Source organism: Convolutriloba macropyga, chromosome 1 (assembly GCF_964194025.1).
Source record: "Convolutriloba macropyga chromosome 1, txConMacr16.3, whole genome shotgun sequence".
Classification (NCBI taxonomy): Eukaryota; Metazoa; Xenacoelomorpha; order Acoela; family Convolutidae; genus Convolutriloba; species Convolutriloba macropyga.
The window spans coordinates 78144893-78166093 of record NC_134468.1 but is presented as its reverse complement, the minus strand read 5'-3'; the positions used below and the strand labels follow the sequence as shown (position 1 = coordinate 78166093).

Genomic DNA, 21201 nt, shown 5'->3' with positions numbered 1-21201 from the left:
TGCAACCCCTAGACGCACGTGTCAAAATTTTACTTGATGATTTACTATGTAATGACACGTTTTCTGTAACAGGGGGGGGGGGGGGGGCATAACGTACTGGGGGGGGGGGCACAAACGGAAAGATCCGAGATGCTATTATCAGTTTGCGCAAGGGTTAATGCAGAAATTGAAAGTTACTTGTCGGACAGCGGGAAGATTGGGGGATCAATCTTCACTACCTTTTTCCCCTTTTTTAATTTACCCCCTTATAACTACACCCGTCCACACGTAATTAAGCGGATAAATTGGGGTGTAATTTTGTTTATTTTTACACTCTTTACACTCTTTTCCCGTTGTTTTGGGGAAAATCCTGAGCATGCGTACAGACAAAACGTAATTTCGCCGCGATTTCCCAGGATTTCAAATAGTTTCCATCGGGCGCTAACAAAAATGTTTTATTGGTTAATAATGCAACCTTTGTTATCGCAACGAGAGTTGAATATATAAATTAGCACTTGGTTGCAATTGCTCTCTCGATTTTTTTTGAATAAATCGGCTTCACCTTATTTTATAAATACTCGATGGCAAATGAATTCTCGATGGCGATAACGGCCATGTGTTGACAGTTATTATTAAGCTAAAAACAATAGAGATTTAATATTTTAGCAGTTTTTCTGTGTTAATTCAGATGGAAGCGGTATTGGAAATGAACGTTGTAGACTTCAATACAAGACATCAGCCTTTCAACGAGCTGTGGCAGGATGGGGCCATTCGCATTGTCCGCCATGTCCCATCACTCATCTCATTCACTGACCACTTCAGTTTTTCTACGTGGATTAAGAAACACATGCCAAGTACGACCAAACTTTTACTATGCTAATTTCTCTGAATTCGTTTAAATTAATTGTCTTCCTGAGAAAATATAAAATGAAGCTTGTCATAACAAGAGCTTTCATTTGTACAAATTTCTAGGTATAAAAATTGACTACTGAAAACTCAAAAAATATTGAAACACAAAAAAAGAAAACACACATAGACTTCCTACTTACTGTCAAGAAAAATTCTTTTTATGTGTCAAGCATTTTTTCATAGACCTGCTTGTCTGTTTTAAATATTTTTGGAAAAAATACCACATTTGCCAACTTTTTCCAAACAAACGGATCAGGCAGAGCCAAAAGCTTATGGCCGCAGGCGAATAGTAACTCCTGTGCAATCAAATGATCCTCAGAATACTTTCTATCAAAACTAATTGAATCGCAAATGTTTTTTGGAAGACGGCACTCCCAACCAGGCAGTTATGGAATCCAGCCAATGTTTTGATAAACCCAACGAACGCGCAGATGTTGATCTCCGATGTTAACCAGCTGATTCAAGAACTATCAAGCGTTTCATTCTGCGTTGCACCAATCAGCCAGTGGTAGCATTTCCCTGCCCAATTCACCTGACCAAGTTGATACCACAGCACTAGCATGCAAACAACAGCAGTTTTCTCCAGCATAATTTATTGCCAGTCCAGAACCCAAGCACCGGTGACCCCAGCTAAGAACAATGTTCCAAGAACATGTTTCCGCAATCGCAAACTACAAGCACTTTTCTCCAACCTCAAGCCAAAAGTAGTTTTCCCGGATCATTTCCGTTTGTCCCCCCAGCTTAGTGGGTGGATATTCTTTACACCCCCCAAATTCACGTGCCATATTTTTACATAAGGATTTGCGATGTAATGACACGTGCTCTGTAACTGGGGTTGCGTAAAGTAATGGGGGTACAAACGGAAGAGATCCGTTGTCCATTGTTGTCCAACCAGTTAGCAACTCCAGGGGCAACTAACATATAGCAGCATTCTGCAACGAATTTTACTGGCCAAATACGAAATCCAGCTTTAGTAACCAGTATGCAGCAGCGTTAAAAGAACAGTTTTCACAGAAAGACAGGGTAGCAGCAACAACAACCAGCCAGAAGGTGACCAATAAATATAGTTCATTGACAAAGAAGGAAAACTAACAACAACAACGAGTGAAAATTTGCTTTTCCAGCCTATCTGTAAAGGTAAGCAGGAACCCAAGCAGCAACAACCAGCTGCAAGCTGCTTTCAGCAGACTATTTTTTTCGGACAGCTAAGAACGCAAGCAACTGCATCAATCACAAAGCAGCTTCCGCCAACCTAGTTTTCCTGGCCAATCAAAAGCAGCAGCACTAGAAGGCGAACCATAACAGCGTTTTTGTGCCGAGATGCCTCGTTCACAAAATCCAAAGACTTTGCAATGAGCACTCAGAAAAAAAATTATTTTTGCCATCAGATACACAGAAACCGTGTCTCTGCCTGTTGAAAATGCCAGCCAACGTTCCACAATTAGCGCATCTAGAAAACATCTTTTATGATCAATGTGCACACAATTTAGTCAGCCCTCAGGAGTAATAGCGTTATATGCAGGTGCAGGCAAATCCTTAAACTTAAAAACAAAGTTTCTACCTCAAAAATGCTAAGCTTGTACTCGCACAGCCAATGGAATCATTTGAATTGAGGAATTTCTAGTCTTTAAAAGGTAATAATTTCATTAAGTCTATTTTTTTCTCTGCCGCTCATCAGTTTTTGTCGGGTCGCCATAAACAACTGAGCAAACTGCATATCAATCAATATTATTTGTCTATAGATTCTCATTACATTCCAAGACCTGTCATTGGTTGGATAGCAATTTAAATCAACTTACTCGAAATTACTACTCAGTCAATTTGAAATGCAAACTGTCTCAAACATTAATAGGAAGCCAAATATGACAGCCGGAATATCACCTTATCAGATCTTATCAGAACTTGAGAACAGAAATGTGGCCTCGAAACAGTAATTTCATTGGCGCAAGATTAAATAAAACAGTCCATTTTTTCAACAAGAGACAAATTGTAGAAAAAAGCAGAGCAAAGAAAAGTTCATTATCTTACTTAAAAATGCTGAGAGTCGAAAAGTTAAACAAACATTATTTTCTAGGCGTCTTGGAACAGGTCAAAAATCTTGAAACTACCAAAGGACATGCTCTTGGAAGTAAGAAATCAATATAAACTGTTACTATGAAAAGTTTCCAATGAAAAAAGATAAGTTTCTCCCACAAACTCTGGAAGAAATAACAGCTTTTGTTTTAGTTTTGGGAAAACCAGAGCTGATTGATTGTCGACATGTTCTTAACGATAGTTTCGCCAAACTGTCAAATTTAACACTAACGAAGAAAAATACGCGAGGAGAAAATATTAATTATCCAAAAAATAATTGCTTGGAATTAAATCTTTGTTCCTTTTTAAACTTTTCCTTGAATCCACTCAAATGATACGCATTCAATGACTATGAGCGAAAAAAAGGGTAATGAAAAAATGTTCCCAAGATACCGAAAAATGAAACAAAATTGTTCTTTTGTAGAAAAAAATTCCCAAGCGAACATTCATACCGGCTCAGTTTTGCGTGGCAAATGGTTCTTTATTTACTCTACACTCTGCAACTCTACAAATTTAACTCAAAAACGTAATAACCCAAAAACCCCCGTCCCGTTTACATTTACACTTTGCCTATTGAGTCAAAGACTTCTTGTTTAAATTGAGTATCACCAAAAGCTATTGATGCTGGATATTTTAAAATTCATCTTACTTCCTGCGAGTAAAAGGAAGAACTCGAGAACAGTTTATAAATACCGGTTATTTGTCATTTTTTTTCTCTTTTTTAGTTAGCCCCACCTGAGTGGTAATACTAGAAATACAAGCTACTATGTTACCTCAAGCGCTTTACAGCTGGGTTTTTTTGAAATTTTGTCTTTTGAAAAATTTAAATGAATTTTTCACGGTTTTTTTATGCGAAATATTTTCTTGGCTTCACAACGACTAAGTTAGAGGGAGAGATTTCGTTTGCTCTCAACAACTACTCCTGAAAAAATACGTTATTTCGTTGTTGAGTTCAATTGAATTCTTTATTTTTTTTAATAGGATGCAAATATAAATATTTCGCGTTCTTGAGTAGAGAAGTATTATTCAGTGAAAATTTCAACGGAGCTATGGAACCGAATTAGCATGAATCGGGCGAACGTGCCTAATATCATGTGATGGGAATGGTTATAAATTGTTCAAAACAATTGGTTGTTCAATTCAGAAGGAACCATGACAAATTCTAGGTATTTGAAGTTTTGAAATTTCTTAGTATGAATAACAATGACAAGAAAAAGCCTATTTGCTACCCATTTGGCGAATGAAGATCAAAAAATTTGCTAGCAAAAAATTGTAGGACAGAAAATGAATTAACTTAATTGTAAAAATTTATAATTTAGCCGCCGAAATTTAAAGTTAAGGATATTAAGGATTTCCTCTTTATGTATAGGCTTTAAAGTTTATAACAAGTCGTATTCAGGAACCGGAGGAAATTTCATTACAATGGTTGTTCGTCAGAAAAAGAATAATTTCTTTTAATTCACATGTTCAATGGAATGAAATTGGAGAGTACAAATTTAACAAAGAGAAGTAAACTGAGAGAGAAGAAGAGAGACCTTTTTACTTGAGAGAAGAAAAAGACGAAAAAGAAGACTAAGAAAACCTTTGAAGTTCTATAACTTTTGACGCAATAAAATCGGCAACAACTACTGAAGTGTTGAATCAAACTTAGATAGCGCGGACTGCATTTCTATACTTCAAACTGCTTTATTCGTCGACACTTTTATGTTTAAATTATTTATGGCTTGAAAATATCTTTCTCATCTGTATGACAGGATATAAGTTTTGCTTGAACAACTGGGTAAAAAATTAACATTAACTTTGTGTGTTTGTGCCAAAAGAAAATACAGATGATAAGGAAAGATATGCTATAAATGGGAATATTTGAGTGCTCTTTTTGATTCCAAAAAAGTCACCATGCCCTGTACATTTATACTTTGCCTATTGAGTTGAAGGTTTTTTGCTTAAAATGAGTATAACCAGAAGTTATTGACGCTGGATATTTTAAAATTCATTTTACTTCCTGCGAGTAAAAGGAAGAACCCGAGAAGAGTTTATAAGTACCTGTTTTTTGTCATTTTTTTTTTCACTTTTTTGTTCGCCCCACTTGAGTGGTAATACTTGAAATAAAAGCTACTATGTTACCTCAAGCGCTTTACAGCTGCGTTTATTTTTTGAAAAATTGTCTTTTGTAATATTTAAATGATATTTTCACGGTTTATATGCAAAAAAAGTTTCTTGGCTTCAAAACGACGTAAGTTAGATAGAGGGAGAGAATTAGGTTGCTCTCAAACTATACTCCTGAAAAATACTTTATTTCGTGGGTGATTTCAATTATTTTTTCAAATTTTTTTAATATCTTGCAAATATAAATATTTTATTCAGTGACAATTTTAACGGAGCTATGGAACTGAATTAATTTGAATCGGGCGCATGTGGCTAATATTATGTGATGAGACTGGTATAAATTGTTCTGGTATAACAATGATAATAACAAGCTTATTTGCTGCCCATTTGACGAATGGAGATCAAATTTTTGCTCGCATTGGCAATTGTAGTACACATAATGAATTTATTTAGTTGTAATAAATTATTAGTGAGCCGTCAAATTTTAAAGTTACTGATATTAAGGATTTCCTGCGTATGGATAAGGTTTAATATTTTTAACAAGTCGTATTATGGAATCGGAGGAAATTTCATTTTAGTTGTTGTTTGTCAGAAAAAGAATATTTTCTTTTAATTCGAATGTCCAATGGATGAAATCGGAGTGTAGAATTTTAACTAAGAGAAGAAAACTGAGAGAAAAGAAGAGAGAGACCTTTTTATTTCAGAGAAAAGAAAACGAAAAAGAAGACTAAGAAAACCTATGAAATTCTAATAACTTTTGATGCAATAAAATCGGCAAAATTGCAATAGGTTTTTAAGTTTTTTACGTCTACTGAAGTGTAAAACACGTAACCAAACTTAAGAATCTCCTGACATTAAAATGGAGATGGGAGAAAAGCAGATTCGGTTTAATAAAAATCAAACGAGTTCCTTGTTGCCACAATTTAAAGCAAGGAAGCGATTGATCTGAATCAATCTAGTTTCAACTGATAATGAAATATCTAAACTATCTTCATTGGAGGTGGGAGAAAATTGGAATCGTTGGAAGTTTGCGATATTACTTGTTGCAAGTAGTTGAACCGAGTTTGGTCTTTCGGTGAGAAAATTTTGATGTACTTCATAAGAAAACGTATCAAGCTGATGAGCAGAATTGGCTGTGATGTTGTCAAACAAGACTTGTATTGTTTGCAATGTAGAGTATGATTAGTTAGTAGATAATTTTTCTTTTGGAACAGATAGCTGAACAATGAGGTTGAATCAGTCAATGTTTGGTTGCTATCGGTAGTTTTACTGGTAGTTTGGAGATGGAGTTATATGAGTTGTTGGTTGTACCGTTGATGAAAGTCAAGTAAGAATTTGATTACGTATTAAAACCGGGCCAACCGTTTGAGGGCTCCTTCCGAAAGACAGGTATCAGTTTGTTAGTTATAGAAGAAATATCATTAAATATCAAGTATTCTCTACTCTCAAATTCTTAGCGTATATCTTTTGAAGTTGTATTGCAACTATTCTATTTTCTGAATTGTTTTGTATTCTCATCCAAAGTCAGTCAGTAGTACAAATGAAGTCAGTCTTTCTCCTTCTTGCATCATATAATTTGATGACCATAAAAAACTGAGGAGTTAACCTTATACTGTATTGCAAATGTAGGAACATTGTAATCTTTACTCTCTTTGTCGCGATAACTCTCATCATTAGTTAATTTACGATAAACACTATTATTCACAAAATTCGAGATTGTATGGCTTGTAATCTATTAATTCTATCAAAGAGTGGAGTTTGAATGATTTTTTTTCTAATAGTAGCATTCTCTGCTTTCGGAACTTCCATTGTTCGCTCATTATCTCCATTATCGTTATTTTTCTCTGAACTCTCGCAAGAAATATAGATGTCAGAATCAGAACCAATAACATATCAAATGTTGCAGCAAAAAGAGCTTCATCAAAGTGAATAGATGCCCTTGTGACCCTTATAATTTGCGTTGCTCTGGCGAGACTTAAAAATATGACTAAGAAGAGCCTAATGAAGAAGAAGGCGGCAAAGAATATTCCGCGTTGTTCAATTATATATTGTATTGTCTGAATGGTTCATCCCACCAATTATTAAAAAAGTTGGTTGAAACGAATTACTCCAGATAGAATGTTCTAGAATAATAACCATCTCTCCCTTAAATAGTCGAAAATGACTCTTTTTTCGTAATAGTGACTTAGTAAGGATTTGAGTGGCTCTTTTAACTCCGCTGTTGAAGGTGAAATAGTTCCCGAAATCTGTCTTTTCCTTATAAGTACAAAGAGAGGCTTGAATGGTTGCAATGATTGTATCTGCAATTTGGAGAAGGACTATTCTTGGCTTTGAGAGCGCAGGTTGGTCCTCTTACTTTGGTGATGATTGTGGAGTTATTTCAATTCAAAAATTATCATAATCAACATCTAGTTGAAAAAAATTCGAATATATATTAGAGCACGACTTGTTCTTTGACTTCAGTGAAAGTTTGTTTAGATGTGGGATCAAAAAATATAATTCGGTCCAGCTCAAAGTCATTGCTTAATAATTCTAGAGTAGAAGTTGGCAGTTTCCGAAAATTCTTAAAATGTAAATAGTCAAACCTCATTCCAAGATGTGTTTCGTAATCTACGCTCTCATAAGTTTGAAAATGTTTTAAATCAACCGTTTTTTGTCACTGGAATTTAATTTATCTTTCAACTAAATAGCACTGGTATCAGATTTTTGTGTGAATGGGCTCTACCTTGGTCATATCGATGCCGTCAATAAAGCTAAAATATTGAGGCTTATAAAAAAGTTGGACGAAAACGCTCTGAATTAAAAATCTGACTGAGCTGAATCAAGATTGTTATCCTTTAATTTATATTTTTTCTCGTTAGTGTTAACCTTTTGTGCTTCAAAGGTACAAATTATACTGAAAAGACAGTTATTGGATTCATCCCTAGTGTTTGCAAATGGATCAGAAGATAATGTAAATTGATCACAAGATTCGAGAAAATGCAACTGTACGCAAAAAATTTTTTTGAAGAGGCTGCTTTCTTCTACATGAGATTCAGATCAAATTGAAAAAGTCAATTAATTTTTTTCTTTGATTTCTTTTTAGATCTGGTTTTCTTGGCTTCAATACAACAAAGGTTACAGAGAGAGAATTAGGTTTCTCTAAAAAACCACTAATGAAAATATTGTATTCAGTAGGTGATTTCATTTAACTTCTTTATGTTATTAATCCTTTGCAATTAAAAAAAATTTGCATTCAACAATAAAGAAGCATAATTCAGTCACGACTTTAACAGAGCTAAATTTTTCTAAAGAATTGAATGTTCAACTTAGAAGGGAGCATTACCAATTCTAATATGTGGAGGTTACGAAAATCCTCAGTTTGAGTAACAATGATAGCAAGTTGTTGAAACGAATTTGGTCTTTCGGTGAGAAAATTTTGCTGTACTTCATATGTAAACGTATCAATCTGATGAGCAGAATTGGCTCTGAAGTTGTCAAACAAGAGTTGTTTTGTTTGCCATGTAGAGTGTGATTAGTTAGTAGATAATGATTCTTTTGGAACAGATGACCGAAAAATGAGGTTGAATCTGTTGATGTTTGGTATAGAAGAAATCTCCTAAATATCAAGTATTATCTACTATCAAATTCTAAGTGTATATCTTTTGAAATTGTATTGCAACTATTCTATTTTCTTATTTGTTTTGTATTCTGCAAGTCAGTCAGAAGTAAAAATGAAGTCATTGTTTCTCATTCTTGCATCATATAGATTGATGACCATAAAAAATTGAGGAGTTAACCTTATAGTCTATTGCAAATGAAAGAACGTTATAATCGTTACTTTTTTAGTCGCGATAATTCTCATCATTAGTTAGTTTATGGTAAACACTATTATTCTCGAAATTCAAGATTGTATGGCTTGTACACGATTAATTCCATAAATGAGTGAAATTTGAATGATTTATTTTTAAATAGTAGCATTCTCTGGTTTCGGAACTTCCATTGTTCGCTCATTGTTTCCATTATCGTTATTTTCTCTGAACTCTCGCAGGAAAGGTAGATGTCAGAATCGGAACCAATAACATATCAAAATAATGCAGCAAAAAGGGCTTCACCAAATTGAAGAGATGCCCTTGTAACCCTTATAATTTGCGTTGCTCTGGCGAGACATAGAAATATGACTATGAGGAGCCTAATGAAGAAGAAGGCGGCAAAAAGTGTTCCGCGTTGCTCAATTATATATTGTATCATCTGACGGTTTCATCAAACCTATTATTCAAAGTTGGTTGAAACGAATAAATCCAGATAGAATGTTCTAGAACTATAACAATCTATCCCTGAAATAGTCGAAAATGACTCTTTTTTCTTAATAGTGACTTAGTAAAGCATTTGAGGGACTCTTTTTTCACCGCTGTTGCAGGTGAAATATATCCCGAAATATATCTTTTCCTTAAATGTACAAAGAGAAGCTTGAATGTTTGCAATGATTGTATCCGCAATTTAGAGAATGACTATTCTTGGTTTAGAGAGTGCAGGCTTGTCCTCTTACTTTGGTGATCTGTGGAGTTAATTCAATCCAAAAATTATCATAATCAACATCTAGTTGAAAAAAATTCAAATATATTTCAGACCACGATTTTTCTTTGACTTCAGTGAAAGTTTGTTTAGATGTGGAATCAAAAAAAATATAATTTGATCCAGCTCAAAGTCATTGCGTAATAATTCTAGAGTAAAAGTTCGCAGTTTCCGAAAATTCTTTAAATGTAAATAGTCAAACTTCATTCCAAGATGTGTTTCGTAATCAACGCTCTCGTAAGTATGAAAATGTTTTAATTCAACCGTTTTTTGTCACTGGAATGTAAATTATCTTTCAACTGAATAGCACCGTATCAAAATTTTTTTTTGTGAATGGGCTCTCCCGTGGCCATATCGATGCCGTCAATAAAGCTAAAATATTGAGGCTTATAAAAAAACGTTGGAAGAAAACGCTCTGAGTTAGAAATCTGACTGAGCTGAATCAAGATTGGTATCCTTTAATTCATTTTTTTTCTCGTTACTTTTAACCTTTTGTGCTTCAAAGGTACAAAGTATACTAATGAAAAGACAATTATTGGGTTCATCCCTAGTGTTTGCAAACGGATCAGAAGATAATGTAAATGGATCACAAGATTCGAGAAAAAGCAACTGTACGCAAAAATTATTTTTGAAGAGGCTGCTTTCTTCTACATGAGATTCAGATCAAATTAAAAAGTTCAATTATTTTTTTCTCGTTTAACTTCTTTTTAGATCTGGTTTTCTTGGTTCAATACGAAAATAAATACAGGGAGAGAATTAGGTTTCAAAAACTACTCTTGAGAATGCTGTATTCAGTAGATGATTACATTTAGCTTCTTTATTTTATTAATCCTTTGCAAATAAAAAAATTTTGCATTCAACAAAAAAGAAGTATAACTCAGTCACGATTTTAACAGCGCTAAATTTTTCTAAAGAATTGAATGTTCAACTCAGAAAGGAGAATTACAAATTCTAATGTGTTGAGGTAACGAAATTTCTCAGTTTGAGTAACAATGATTTGAATAGGCTTATAGGCTACCTATTTGGCGAATGGAGATCAAAATTTTGCTCGAAATTCTTCCGAAATTGTAGGACAGATATTGAAATTACTTAATTATAAAAAAGTGAGCCATCGAAATTTGATGATGTCAAAGATTTCCTCCGTATGGATAATGTTAACAACTATTGTAGAATTTAATAAAACCTGTTGTTAGTTAGAAAAAGAAAAATTTCTTTTAATTCGAATGTCCAGTGGAATGAAACTGGAGTGTAGAATTTTAACGATGAGAAATAAACTGAGAGAGAGAAAGCGAGACCTTTTAAACTGAGAGAATACAAAGAAAAAAAAAGAAGACTCAGAAAACCTTTGAAGTTTTAATAATTTGCAATTCAATAACATCAACAGAGCTTTGTATCATAACCGAGCTTTGTCTTTCTGTGATAAAATTTTGTTTTCCTTATTAAAAAATGTATCAAGCTGGGGAGCAAAATTAGCTGCGACGTGGTCAGTCGGGACTTGTGTTGTTTTCTATCTAGAGTTGAACTAGTCAGTTGATAACATTTTTTGCGCGACAGATAATCGATTGGGTTGAACCTATTGATGTTTGGTTGCTACTGATAGGTTAGATTTGAGGCGCTATTTCGGTGTCCTGTAACCCGGGGATTTATGGTTTCAATTCTGATTGATGTTGTTTTGTACGCGGTTTTGCAGGGTGTAGTTTTGTAATGTGGACAGTTAAAAATTTTGGTCGTGATGATTGAGTGATGTAGTGTTTGCTAAGCCGTTGGGTACAAAACTGTTTGTCCTTGGTATACTTTCTTCTACCGGTACCTCAATCTCAAGACAGCTAGCTAGCTCGAGCTCAAGCTCAAGCTACCTAGTGGGTTGAATACCTCTCTAATAAATTGTTTACGTGGTTGTTTTTTTCGCAATCGTCTCACTGGTTTTAGTTCTAGTCTTAGATCATGTAGTCGCTATTGATGAAACAGTACTGGTTACTACAGTTTGTACTATTGATATTTTGATAGATGAAAGGAAAGTTGTAGATTGAGTAATATTAGTTTTGCTTTGTACTGATGATGAAAGTCGGTCGAGTTTTTTTAAAACTGGATTGATGCGTAGAAATTGTTTACGTAGTATAACTGGGCCAACCAATTATAGGCTCTTTTTGAAATACAGTTATCAGTTCGTTAGGTATAGAAAAACGTTCCTTAAAAATCAAGTATTCTCTACTCTTTTTCCATTCCAAGAGTATTTCACTTGAAGTCGTTTTGCAACTATTGTTTTTTCGCCTTTTTTAGTCTCATCCAAAGTCAGTCAGTAGTATAAATGAAATCAGTTTTTCTCACTCACTGACCATATAAATGGATGACATCAAAATTTGAGGAATTAAGGCTATACTGTTCTGGAAACGTAGGAACGTTGTAATCGTTTCTCTTTTCGTCTCAATAATTCTCCTCATTAGGTAAATTTTGTTAAACATCTTTATTCTCAAGATTTCAGCTTGTATGGCTTGTTTTCTATTAATCACTTCATTGAGGGGAGAGAGTGTAATTTTTTTCTAATAGTAGCATTCTCAGGTCTCGGAACTTGCATTTTTCGCTAATCATCTCCTTGATCGTTATTATTCTCTGAAATTTTGCAAGAATTATAGATGTCAGAATTGAAACCAGTAACAGATCAAATATTGCAGCAAAGATTGCTTTACCAATGCGAAAAAATGCCCCACTGTAATCCTATCAATTTGCATTGCTCTGGTGAGACATAGAATTATGACTACAAGGAGCTGCATGAACAAGAAAGCATCAAAGAATTTCCGGCATTGCTCAATTGTGTTTTGTATCTTCCCGAAGGTTCCATCAAACCTATTATTGAAGAAGTCGGGTGAAACGAATAAATTCAGATAGGTTGTTCTAGAATTAAAATAATCTGCTGCTGAAATATATTAAAATGACTCTTTTTTTACTAGCTAGGGACTTGGTACAGCTTTGAGGACTCTTTTCGTATCGGTGTTGAAGGTCAAAGAAATGAAGAATTCTGTTTTGTCTTTTTATGTTTATTTATAGCATGAATAGTTGCTGTGATTATATTCGCGATTTGGGTTTTGAAAATACGTGGTTTAGAGAGTGCAGATCCTCTTACTTTGGTTATCTGTGACGTTAATCCAATCCAAGAGTTATCGTAATCATCATCTAGCTGACGAAAGTTCAATTTTTTTCAGAGACCGACTGTTCATCGGCTTCAGTGACAATTTGCCTAGATGTGGGATCAGCTATTTTTATTTTGCTGTCGAGCTCACAGTCATTGCTTGATAATTATACAGTAGAAGATTGCAGTTGCCGAAGATTCTTAAAAATTAAAAAGTCAAACTTCATCCTAAGATTTTTTTTTGTATATATATTTATATATATATATATATATATATATATATATATATTTATACATCTTTTCCTTAAATGTACAAAGAGAAGATTGAATGTTTGCAATGATTGTATCCGCAATTTAGAGAATGACTATTCTTGGTTTAGAGAGTGCAGGCTTGTCCTCTTACTTTGGTGATCTGTGGAGTTAATTCAATCCAAAAATTATCATAATCAACATCTAGTTGAAAAAAATTCAAATATATTTCAGACCACGATTTTTCTTTGACTTCAGTGAAAGTTTGTTTAGATGTGGAATCAAAAAAATATAATTCGATCCAGCTCAAAGTCATTGCGTAATAATTCTAGAGTAAAAGTTCGCAGTTTCCGAAAATTCTTAAAATGTAAATAGTCAAACTTCATTCCAAGATGTGTTTCGTAATCAACGCTCTCGTAAGTATGAAAATGTTTCAATTCAACCGTTTTTTGTCACTGGAATGTAAATTATCTTTCAACTGAATAGCACCGTATCAAAATTTTTTTTGTGAATGGGCTCTCCCGTGGCCATATCGATGCCGTCAATAAAGCTAAAATATTGAGGCTTATAAAAAAACGTTGGAAGAAAACGCTCTGAATTAGAAATCTGACTGAGCTGAATCAAGATTGGTATCCTTTAATTCATTTTTTTTCTCGTTACTTTTAACCTTTTGTGCTTCAAAGGTACAAAGTATACTAATGAAAAGACAATTATTGGGTTCATCCCTAGTGTTTGCAAACGGATCAGAAGATAATGTAAATGGATCACAAGATTCCAGAAAAAGCAACTGTACGCAAAAATTATTTTTGAAGAGTCTGCTTTCTTCTACATGAGATTCAGATCAAATTAAAAAGTTCAATTATTTTTTTCTCGTTTAACTTCTTTTTAGATCCGGTTTTCTTGGTTCAATACGAAAATAAATACAGGGAGAGAATTAGGTTTCAAAACTACTCTTGAGAATGATGTATTCAGTAGATGATTACATTTAGCTTCTTTATTTTATTAATCCTTTGCAAAAAAAAAAAAATTTTGCATTCAACAAAAAAGAAGTATAACTCAGTCACGATTTTAACAGCGCTAAATTTTTCTAAAGAATTGAATGTTCAACTCAGAAAGGAGAATTACAAATTCTAATCTGTTGAGGTAACGAAATTTCTCAGTTTGAGTAACAATGATTTGAATAGGCTTATAGGCTACCTATTTGGCGAATGGAGATCAAAATTTTGCTCGAAATTCTTCCGAAATTGTAGGACAGATATTGAAATTACTTAATTATAAAAAAGTGAGCCATCGAAATTTGATGATGTCAAAGATTTCCTCCGTATGGATAATGTTAACAACTAATGTAGAATTTAATAAAACCTGTTGTTAGTTAGAAAAAGAAAAATTTCTTTTAATTCGAATGTCCAGTGGAATGAAACTGGAGTGTAGAATTTTAACGATGAGACTTAAACTGAGAGAGAGAAAGCGAGACCTTTTAAACTGAGAGAATACAAAGAAAAAAAAAGAAGACTCAGAAAACTTTTGAAGTTTTAATAATTTGCAATTCAATAACATCAACAGAGCTTTGTATCATAACCGAGCTTTGTCTTTCTGGGATAAAATTTTGTTTTCCTTATTAAAAAATGTATCAAGCTGGGGAGCAAAATTAGCTGCGACGTGGTCAGTCGGGACTTGTGTTGTTTTCTATCTAGAGTTGAACTAGTCAGTTGATAACATTTTTTGCGCGACAGATAATCGATGAGGTTGAACCTATTGATGTTTGGTTGCTACTGATAGGTTAGATTTGAGTCGCTATTTCGGTGTCCTGTAAACCGGGGATTTATGGTTTCAATTCTGATTGATGTTGTTTTGTAGGCGGTTTTGCAGGGTGTAGTTTTGTAATGTGGACAGTTAAAAATTTTGGTCGTGATGATTGAGTGATGTAGTGTTTGCTAAGCCGTTGGGTACAAAACTGTTTGTCCTTGGTATACTTTCTTCTACCGGTACCTCAATCTCAAGACAGCTAGCTAGCTCGAGCTCAAGCTCAAGCTACCTAGTGGGTTGAAAACCTCTCTAATAAATTGTTTACGTGGTTGTTTTTTTCGCAATCGTCTCACTGGTTTTAGTTCTAGTCTTAGATCATGTAGTCGCTATTGATGAAACAGTACTGGTTACTACAGTTTGTACTATTGATATTTTGATAGATGAAAGGAAAGTTGTAGATTGAGTAATATTAGTTTTGCTTTGTACTGATGATGAAAGTCGGTCGAGTTTTTTTAAAACTGGATTGATGCGTAGAAATTGTTTACGTAGTATAACTGGGCCAACCAATTATAGGCTCTTTTTGAAATACAGTTATCAGTTCGTTAGGTATAGAAAAACGTTCCTTAAAAATCAAGTATTCTCTACTCTTTTTCCATTCCAAGAGTATTTCACTTGAAGTCGTTTTGCAACTATTGTTTTTTCGCCTTTTTTAGTCTCATCCAAAGTCAGTCAGTAGTATAAATGAAATCAGTTTTTCTCACTCACTGACCATATAAATGGATGACATCAAAATTTGAGGAATTAAGGCTATACTGTTCTGGAAACGTAGGAACGTTGTAATCGTTTCTCTTTTCGTCTCAATAATTCTCCTCATTAGGTAAATTTTGTTAAACATCTTTATTCTCAAGATTTCAGCTTGTATGGCTTGTTTTCTATTAATCACTTCATTGAGGGGAGAGAGTGTCATTTTTTTCTAATGGTAGCATTCTCAGGTCTCGGAACTTGCATTTTTCGCTAATCATCTCCTTGATCGTTATTATTCTCTGAAATTTTGCAAGAATTATAGATGTAAGAAATGAAACCAGTAACAGATCAAATATTGCAGCAAAGATTGCTTTACCAATGCGAAAAAATGCCCCACTGTAATCCTATCAAATTGCATTGCTCTGGTGAGACATAGAATTATGACTACGAGGAGCTGCATGAACAAGAAAGCATCAAAGAATTTCCGGCATTGCTCAATTGTGTTTTGTATCTTCCCGAAGGTTTCATCAAACCTATTATTGAAGAAGTCGGGTGAAACGAATAAATTCAGATAGGTTGTTCTAGAATTAAAATAATCTGCTGCTGAAATATATTAAAATGACTCTTTTTTTACTAGCTAGGGACTTGGTACAGCTTTGAGGACTCTTTTCGTATCGGTGTTGAAGGTCAAAGAAATGAAGAATTCTGTTCTGTCTTTTTATGTTTATTTATAGCATGAATAGTTGCTGTGATTATATTCGCGATTTGGGTTTTGAAAATACGCGGTTTAGAGAGTGCAGATCCTCTTACTTTGGTTATCTGTGACGTTAATCCAATCCAAGAGTTATCGTAATCATCATCTAGCTGACGAAAGTTCAATTTTTTTTCAGAGACCGACTGTTCATCGGCTTCAGTGACAATTTGCCTAGATGTGGGATCAGCTATTTTTATTTTGCTGTCGAGCTCACAGTCATTGCTTGATAATTATACAGTAGAAGATTGCAGTTGCCGAAGATTCTTAAAAATTAAAAAGTCAAACTTCATCCTAAGATTTTTTTTTGTAATCAACGCTCTCATAAGTTTGAAATTGTTTTGAATCAACCGCTTTTTGTCACTGGAATTTAATTTATCTTTCAAATGAATAGCACCGATATCAGATTTGTTTTTGTGATTGGGCTCTCCTGAGGTCATATCGATGCTATCAATAAAACTAAAAGTTAGAGAAACATAGGGAGTATGGTATGCTATCCCTGGATGACTACACAGAGACTGAGGCTTACTGAAAAAGCTGGAAGCAAGAGCTCTGAATTATTAATCTGACTGAGATGAATCAAGATTGGTATCCTTTACTCTATATTATTTTTCATTAGTTTTAATCCTTTCTGCTTCAAAGGTACAAATTATAATGAAAACACAATTATTTGGTTCATTTCTAGTGTATGCAAATGGATCATAAGGTAATATAAATGAATCACAAAGTTTGAAAAAATGCAACTGTAGACAAAATTTTTTTTGAAGAGGCTGCTTTCTTCTACATGAGATTCAGATCAAATTATTGAAGAACTTTAGTTTTTTTTCTTTGAACTTTTTTTCAGGTCTGATTTTCTTGGCTTCAGTACGACAAGAGAATTAGTTGCAGCAAGAGAATTAGGTTTTTCTCAAAAACTACTCATGAAAATACTATATTCAGTAGGTAATTTCATTTAAATTCTTTATTTTATTAATCCCTTGCAAATAAAGATATTTCGCATTCATGAGTGAAGAAGTATAACTAAGTGACGAATTATATGTTCAATTTAGAAGGGAGCATTACAAATTTTAAGATGTTGAGTTTACGAAAATCATACTCATTGTTATTCACACTCAGTATGAATAACAATGAAAAGAATAAGCTAATAGGCTACCTATTTGGCGAATGGCGAATGGAGAGCAAAACTTTGCTCGCTTCCGAAATTGCAGGACAGATATTGAAACTGTTTAATTGTAAAAAAGTGATTTAAAGTTATCGATACTAAGGATTTCCACCGTATGGATAAGCCTTAAAATTTCGAACAAGTCGTATTTAGGAGTCTGAGCAAGCAGACTAGAAATTAATTAAAATTGTTGTTCGTCACAAAAAGAATATTTTCTTTTAATTCGAATGTCCAATAGACTGAAATTAGAGTGTAGAATTTTTTTTTTCGACTAGAAGTTTGTTTGGAAATTTAATAATTTGCAATTCAATAAAATCAACAGACTCGCAATAAGTTTTAAAGTAGTTGCCGTCTGCTGAAGGGTTGAAAGACATGTAATTAAACATAAGAGTCTCCAGAAAGTACAATAGAGATGACAGAAAAACGCTTTCGATTTTAAGAAAAAAAAGAACCTACTACCGTTTTAAAACAAGGGGAACGGTGAAGCGACCGAACTGACTCAACATATTTTCAACGAATTATGAATTATCTACGGTATTTTCATTGGAGATGCGAGAAAAGCGGAAACGTTGGTAATTTTTGATATTTACTTCTTTCAAATAAAGGAACCGAGCGTTGTCTTTCTATGAAAAATTTTTGCTTTCCTCATTAAAAAATTGTATAAAGCTGGTGAGCGAAATTAGCTGCGACATTATCAATCAGGACTTGTATTGTTTGCCATCTACAGTTTAACTATTTATTAGATTAGATTTCTTGTGCGACAGATAACCGATGAGGTTGAATCTGTTGATGTTTGGTTGCCACTTATAAGTTAGACTTGAATCGTTGTTCCGGTGTCCAGTAAAACCGGGAGTTTTTGGTTGTACTTCTGATTGATGTTTTCTTGCAAGGTGGTTTTGCAGGGTGTAGTTGTGTAATGTGGAGAGTTAAAAATTTTGGTCGTGATGATTGAGTGTCTGTATTGTTTGCTAAGCCGTTGGGTTCAAAACTGTTTGTAATGGGTATATTTTCTTCTACAGGTATCTCTGGGTCGAATACTTCTGCAATAAATTTTATGTGGTTGTTTCTCCGCAATTGTCTCTGCGGTTTTAGTTCTAGTCTCAGATCATGTAGTAGCTGTTGATGTAAGAGTACTGGTTGCTGGAGTTTGTACTGTTGAAAATTTGGTCGACAGAAGGCGGAAAGTTGTAGATGGAGTAATATTAGCTGTGATTTGTACTGATGATGAAAGTTGTTCGAGTTTTTTTAACTTTGGATTGATGCGTAGAAATTGTTAACGTAGAATAACTGGGCCAACCATTTATAGGCTCCTCCTGAAATACAGTTATCAGTTCGTTAGGTATAGAAGAAAGTTCCTTAAAAATCAAATATTCTCTACTATTATTGAATTCTAAGAGTATTCTCATTTTTTGTGTTCTCATCTAAAGTCAGTCAGTAGTATAAATGAAATCAGTTTTTTCTCATTCACTGACCATATAAGTTGATGACATTAAAATTTGAGGAATTAAGGCTATACTGTTCTGGAAACGTAGGAACGTTGTAATCGTTTCTCTTTTCGTCTCAATAATTCTCATCATTAGGTAAATATTGGTAAACAGCTTTGTTTTCAAAAATGCAGCTTGTATGGCTTGTATTCTATTAATCACTTCATTGAGTGGAGACTTAGTAAATTTTTCTCTAATAGTACCATTCTCAGGTTCCGGAACTTGCATTGTTTGCTAATTATCTCCTTCATGCTTATTATTCTCTAATTTTTCGCAAGAATTATAGATATCAGAAACGAAACTAATAAGATATCAAATAATCTGCTCCTGAAATATATGAAAACGATTCTCTTTTATTTACTAGGGACTTAGTACAGCTTTGAGGAATCTTTTTGTATCAGTGTTGAAGGTCAGAGAAATCGAGAATTCTGTTTTCTCTTTATATGTGTAATTAGAAGCATGAATAATTGCAGTGACTATATTCGCAATTTGGGTTTGGAACATACATGGTTGAGAGAGTGCAGTTCCCCTTAACTTGGTTATCTGTGGCGTTAATTCAATCCAAGATTGATCATAATCAACATCTAGTTGAAGAATGTTTGATTTTTGTTAGAGCACGACTGTTCATCGGCGTTAGTGAAAGTTTTTAAGTCATTGCTTAATAATACTACAGTGAAAATTTGCAGTTGCCATTGATTCTTAAAGTGTATATAGTCAATCTTTATTGCAAGATCTGTTTCGAACTCAAAGCTCTCATTAAATTGAAAATGTTTTGAATCAACCGTTTTTTTGTCACTGGATCTTAATTTCTCTTTCAAACGAATTGCACCGGTATCAGATTTGTGATTATGAATAGATTCTCCAGTGGTCATATGAAAATCGTTAAAAAAAGCTAAATTATATAGAATTGTCTGGCTTAGAAAAAACTATTCGTGGATGACTACACGGAGACTGAGGTTTATCATAAATTTGAAACATAGACCTTTGTAAATCAAAATCTGAATGAGCTGAATTAAGTTTGTTACACGTTAGTATATAAAATTTTTCGTTAGTTTTAGTTATTTGTACGAATCATAGTGAAAAGAGAGTTGTTGAGTTCATGCATATATGTTTCTAAATCTAATTTGTACTTCGTCCTCGGGAGCTAAATTCATTTGACCGTTAATTTGTCCTCGAAAGCTACAAATTTGAAAACAAAGTTTTGTCAGAACCAAAATGTACAGGAAGAAGGGGGAATTTCTAACCTAACTGAATTAGTAAAAGTTGACTGTCCGGCAACAGTGCCTCTTGAGTCAGAATAACCGCGAAACCAAAGCAAATGTTGATGGTTGCTCTACAATAAGTTGCTGATAATTTTACTTTAAAAGTTGTGTTTGGTGATGAGTGACTTGTGCTCTGTTAGTGCTGATTTGGTCAGCGAAGGGCGAATGGTGGCTGACAGGGCGAAAGGTGCAGCATGCTAATTTATTAAGAATTTTCATATGATTTAAAGTCATTTTTCGGGCAATGAAAATTGCTAGCATGAAAGTTTGAAGCCGTATTTTTATAGACACTAATTTTTTCAAAATGTATAGCGTCAGTAAATTACGTTACAATTAGTATTTTAAAAAATATAATAAAGATGAGACTTTTCGCAGAGCAATCAGCTAAACGCAGAGCAGAACAAGAATTTTAGCAATGAGTTTAGGAACTGACTGGAGCGAAGCTTTTTTCTAGTGTATATTATAAATTTTTTTACGATTGGAAAAAGAATTTTTTTAACAGTTTGAAAACCTTTTGGTTTACAGACAAAGTTTTTTAACCGCTTGAAGATTTCAGAAGGGTTGGTCAGTTTGGACCATTCCTTGCACATTTATTTTCCAGAATAATTCAATGACCGAAGGTATGACTTTTTTCGGGGAGAAAATTATATTTATTGTCAACGCAATTCACAAAGTGTAGGGGTGAGACTTAAGGTAATCATGAAACGTTTTACTTTCTCGTGTAATATGATAATCTTGGTCCACCGCAATTACTAGGAACAAATTTAGACAAAGTAGAATAGAAAAAATAATTGCAACTTACTTTTCATTACTTCGTCTACTGCGGTTGACTTTCTGATTTCGTCATCTTCTATTAGTTAACAAACGATAGTTTAAGAAGCGTCTAACAAACCAATGAAACTTCAGTCTTAAGCAAGAGCTTGTGAGCGTTGAAGGGAGCTGCTGCAATTGTGTTTGAATTCAAAGTCTTGTGGAGTGTTAATGGTTTGTGAAAGCGTTCTTTACAATTTGAGTTAATTGGAATCCAATGAACTACAAACTTTCTTGAATCGCCT

The 21201-nt window shown here is 33.8% G+C and overlaps 1 protein-coding gene across 1 annotated transcript in view; it reads left to right on the top strand.

Moving 5' to 3' along the window:
- The window catches only part of LOC142350937 (E3 ubiquitin-protein ligase rnf213-alpha-like), a 147274-nt gene that overhangs the window by 31487 nt on the left and 94586 nt on the right, over positions 1-21201 (top strand). Inside the window, exon 4 of the mRNA XM_075402994.1 lies at positions 668-833. Coding sequence (XP_075259109.1) covers positions 668-833 — 166 coding nt within the window. The remainder of the gene's footprint in view (positions 1-667; positions 834-21201) is intronic.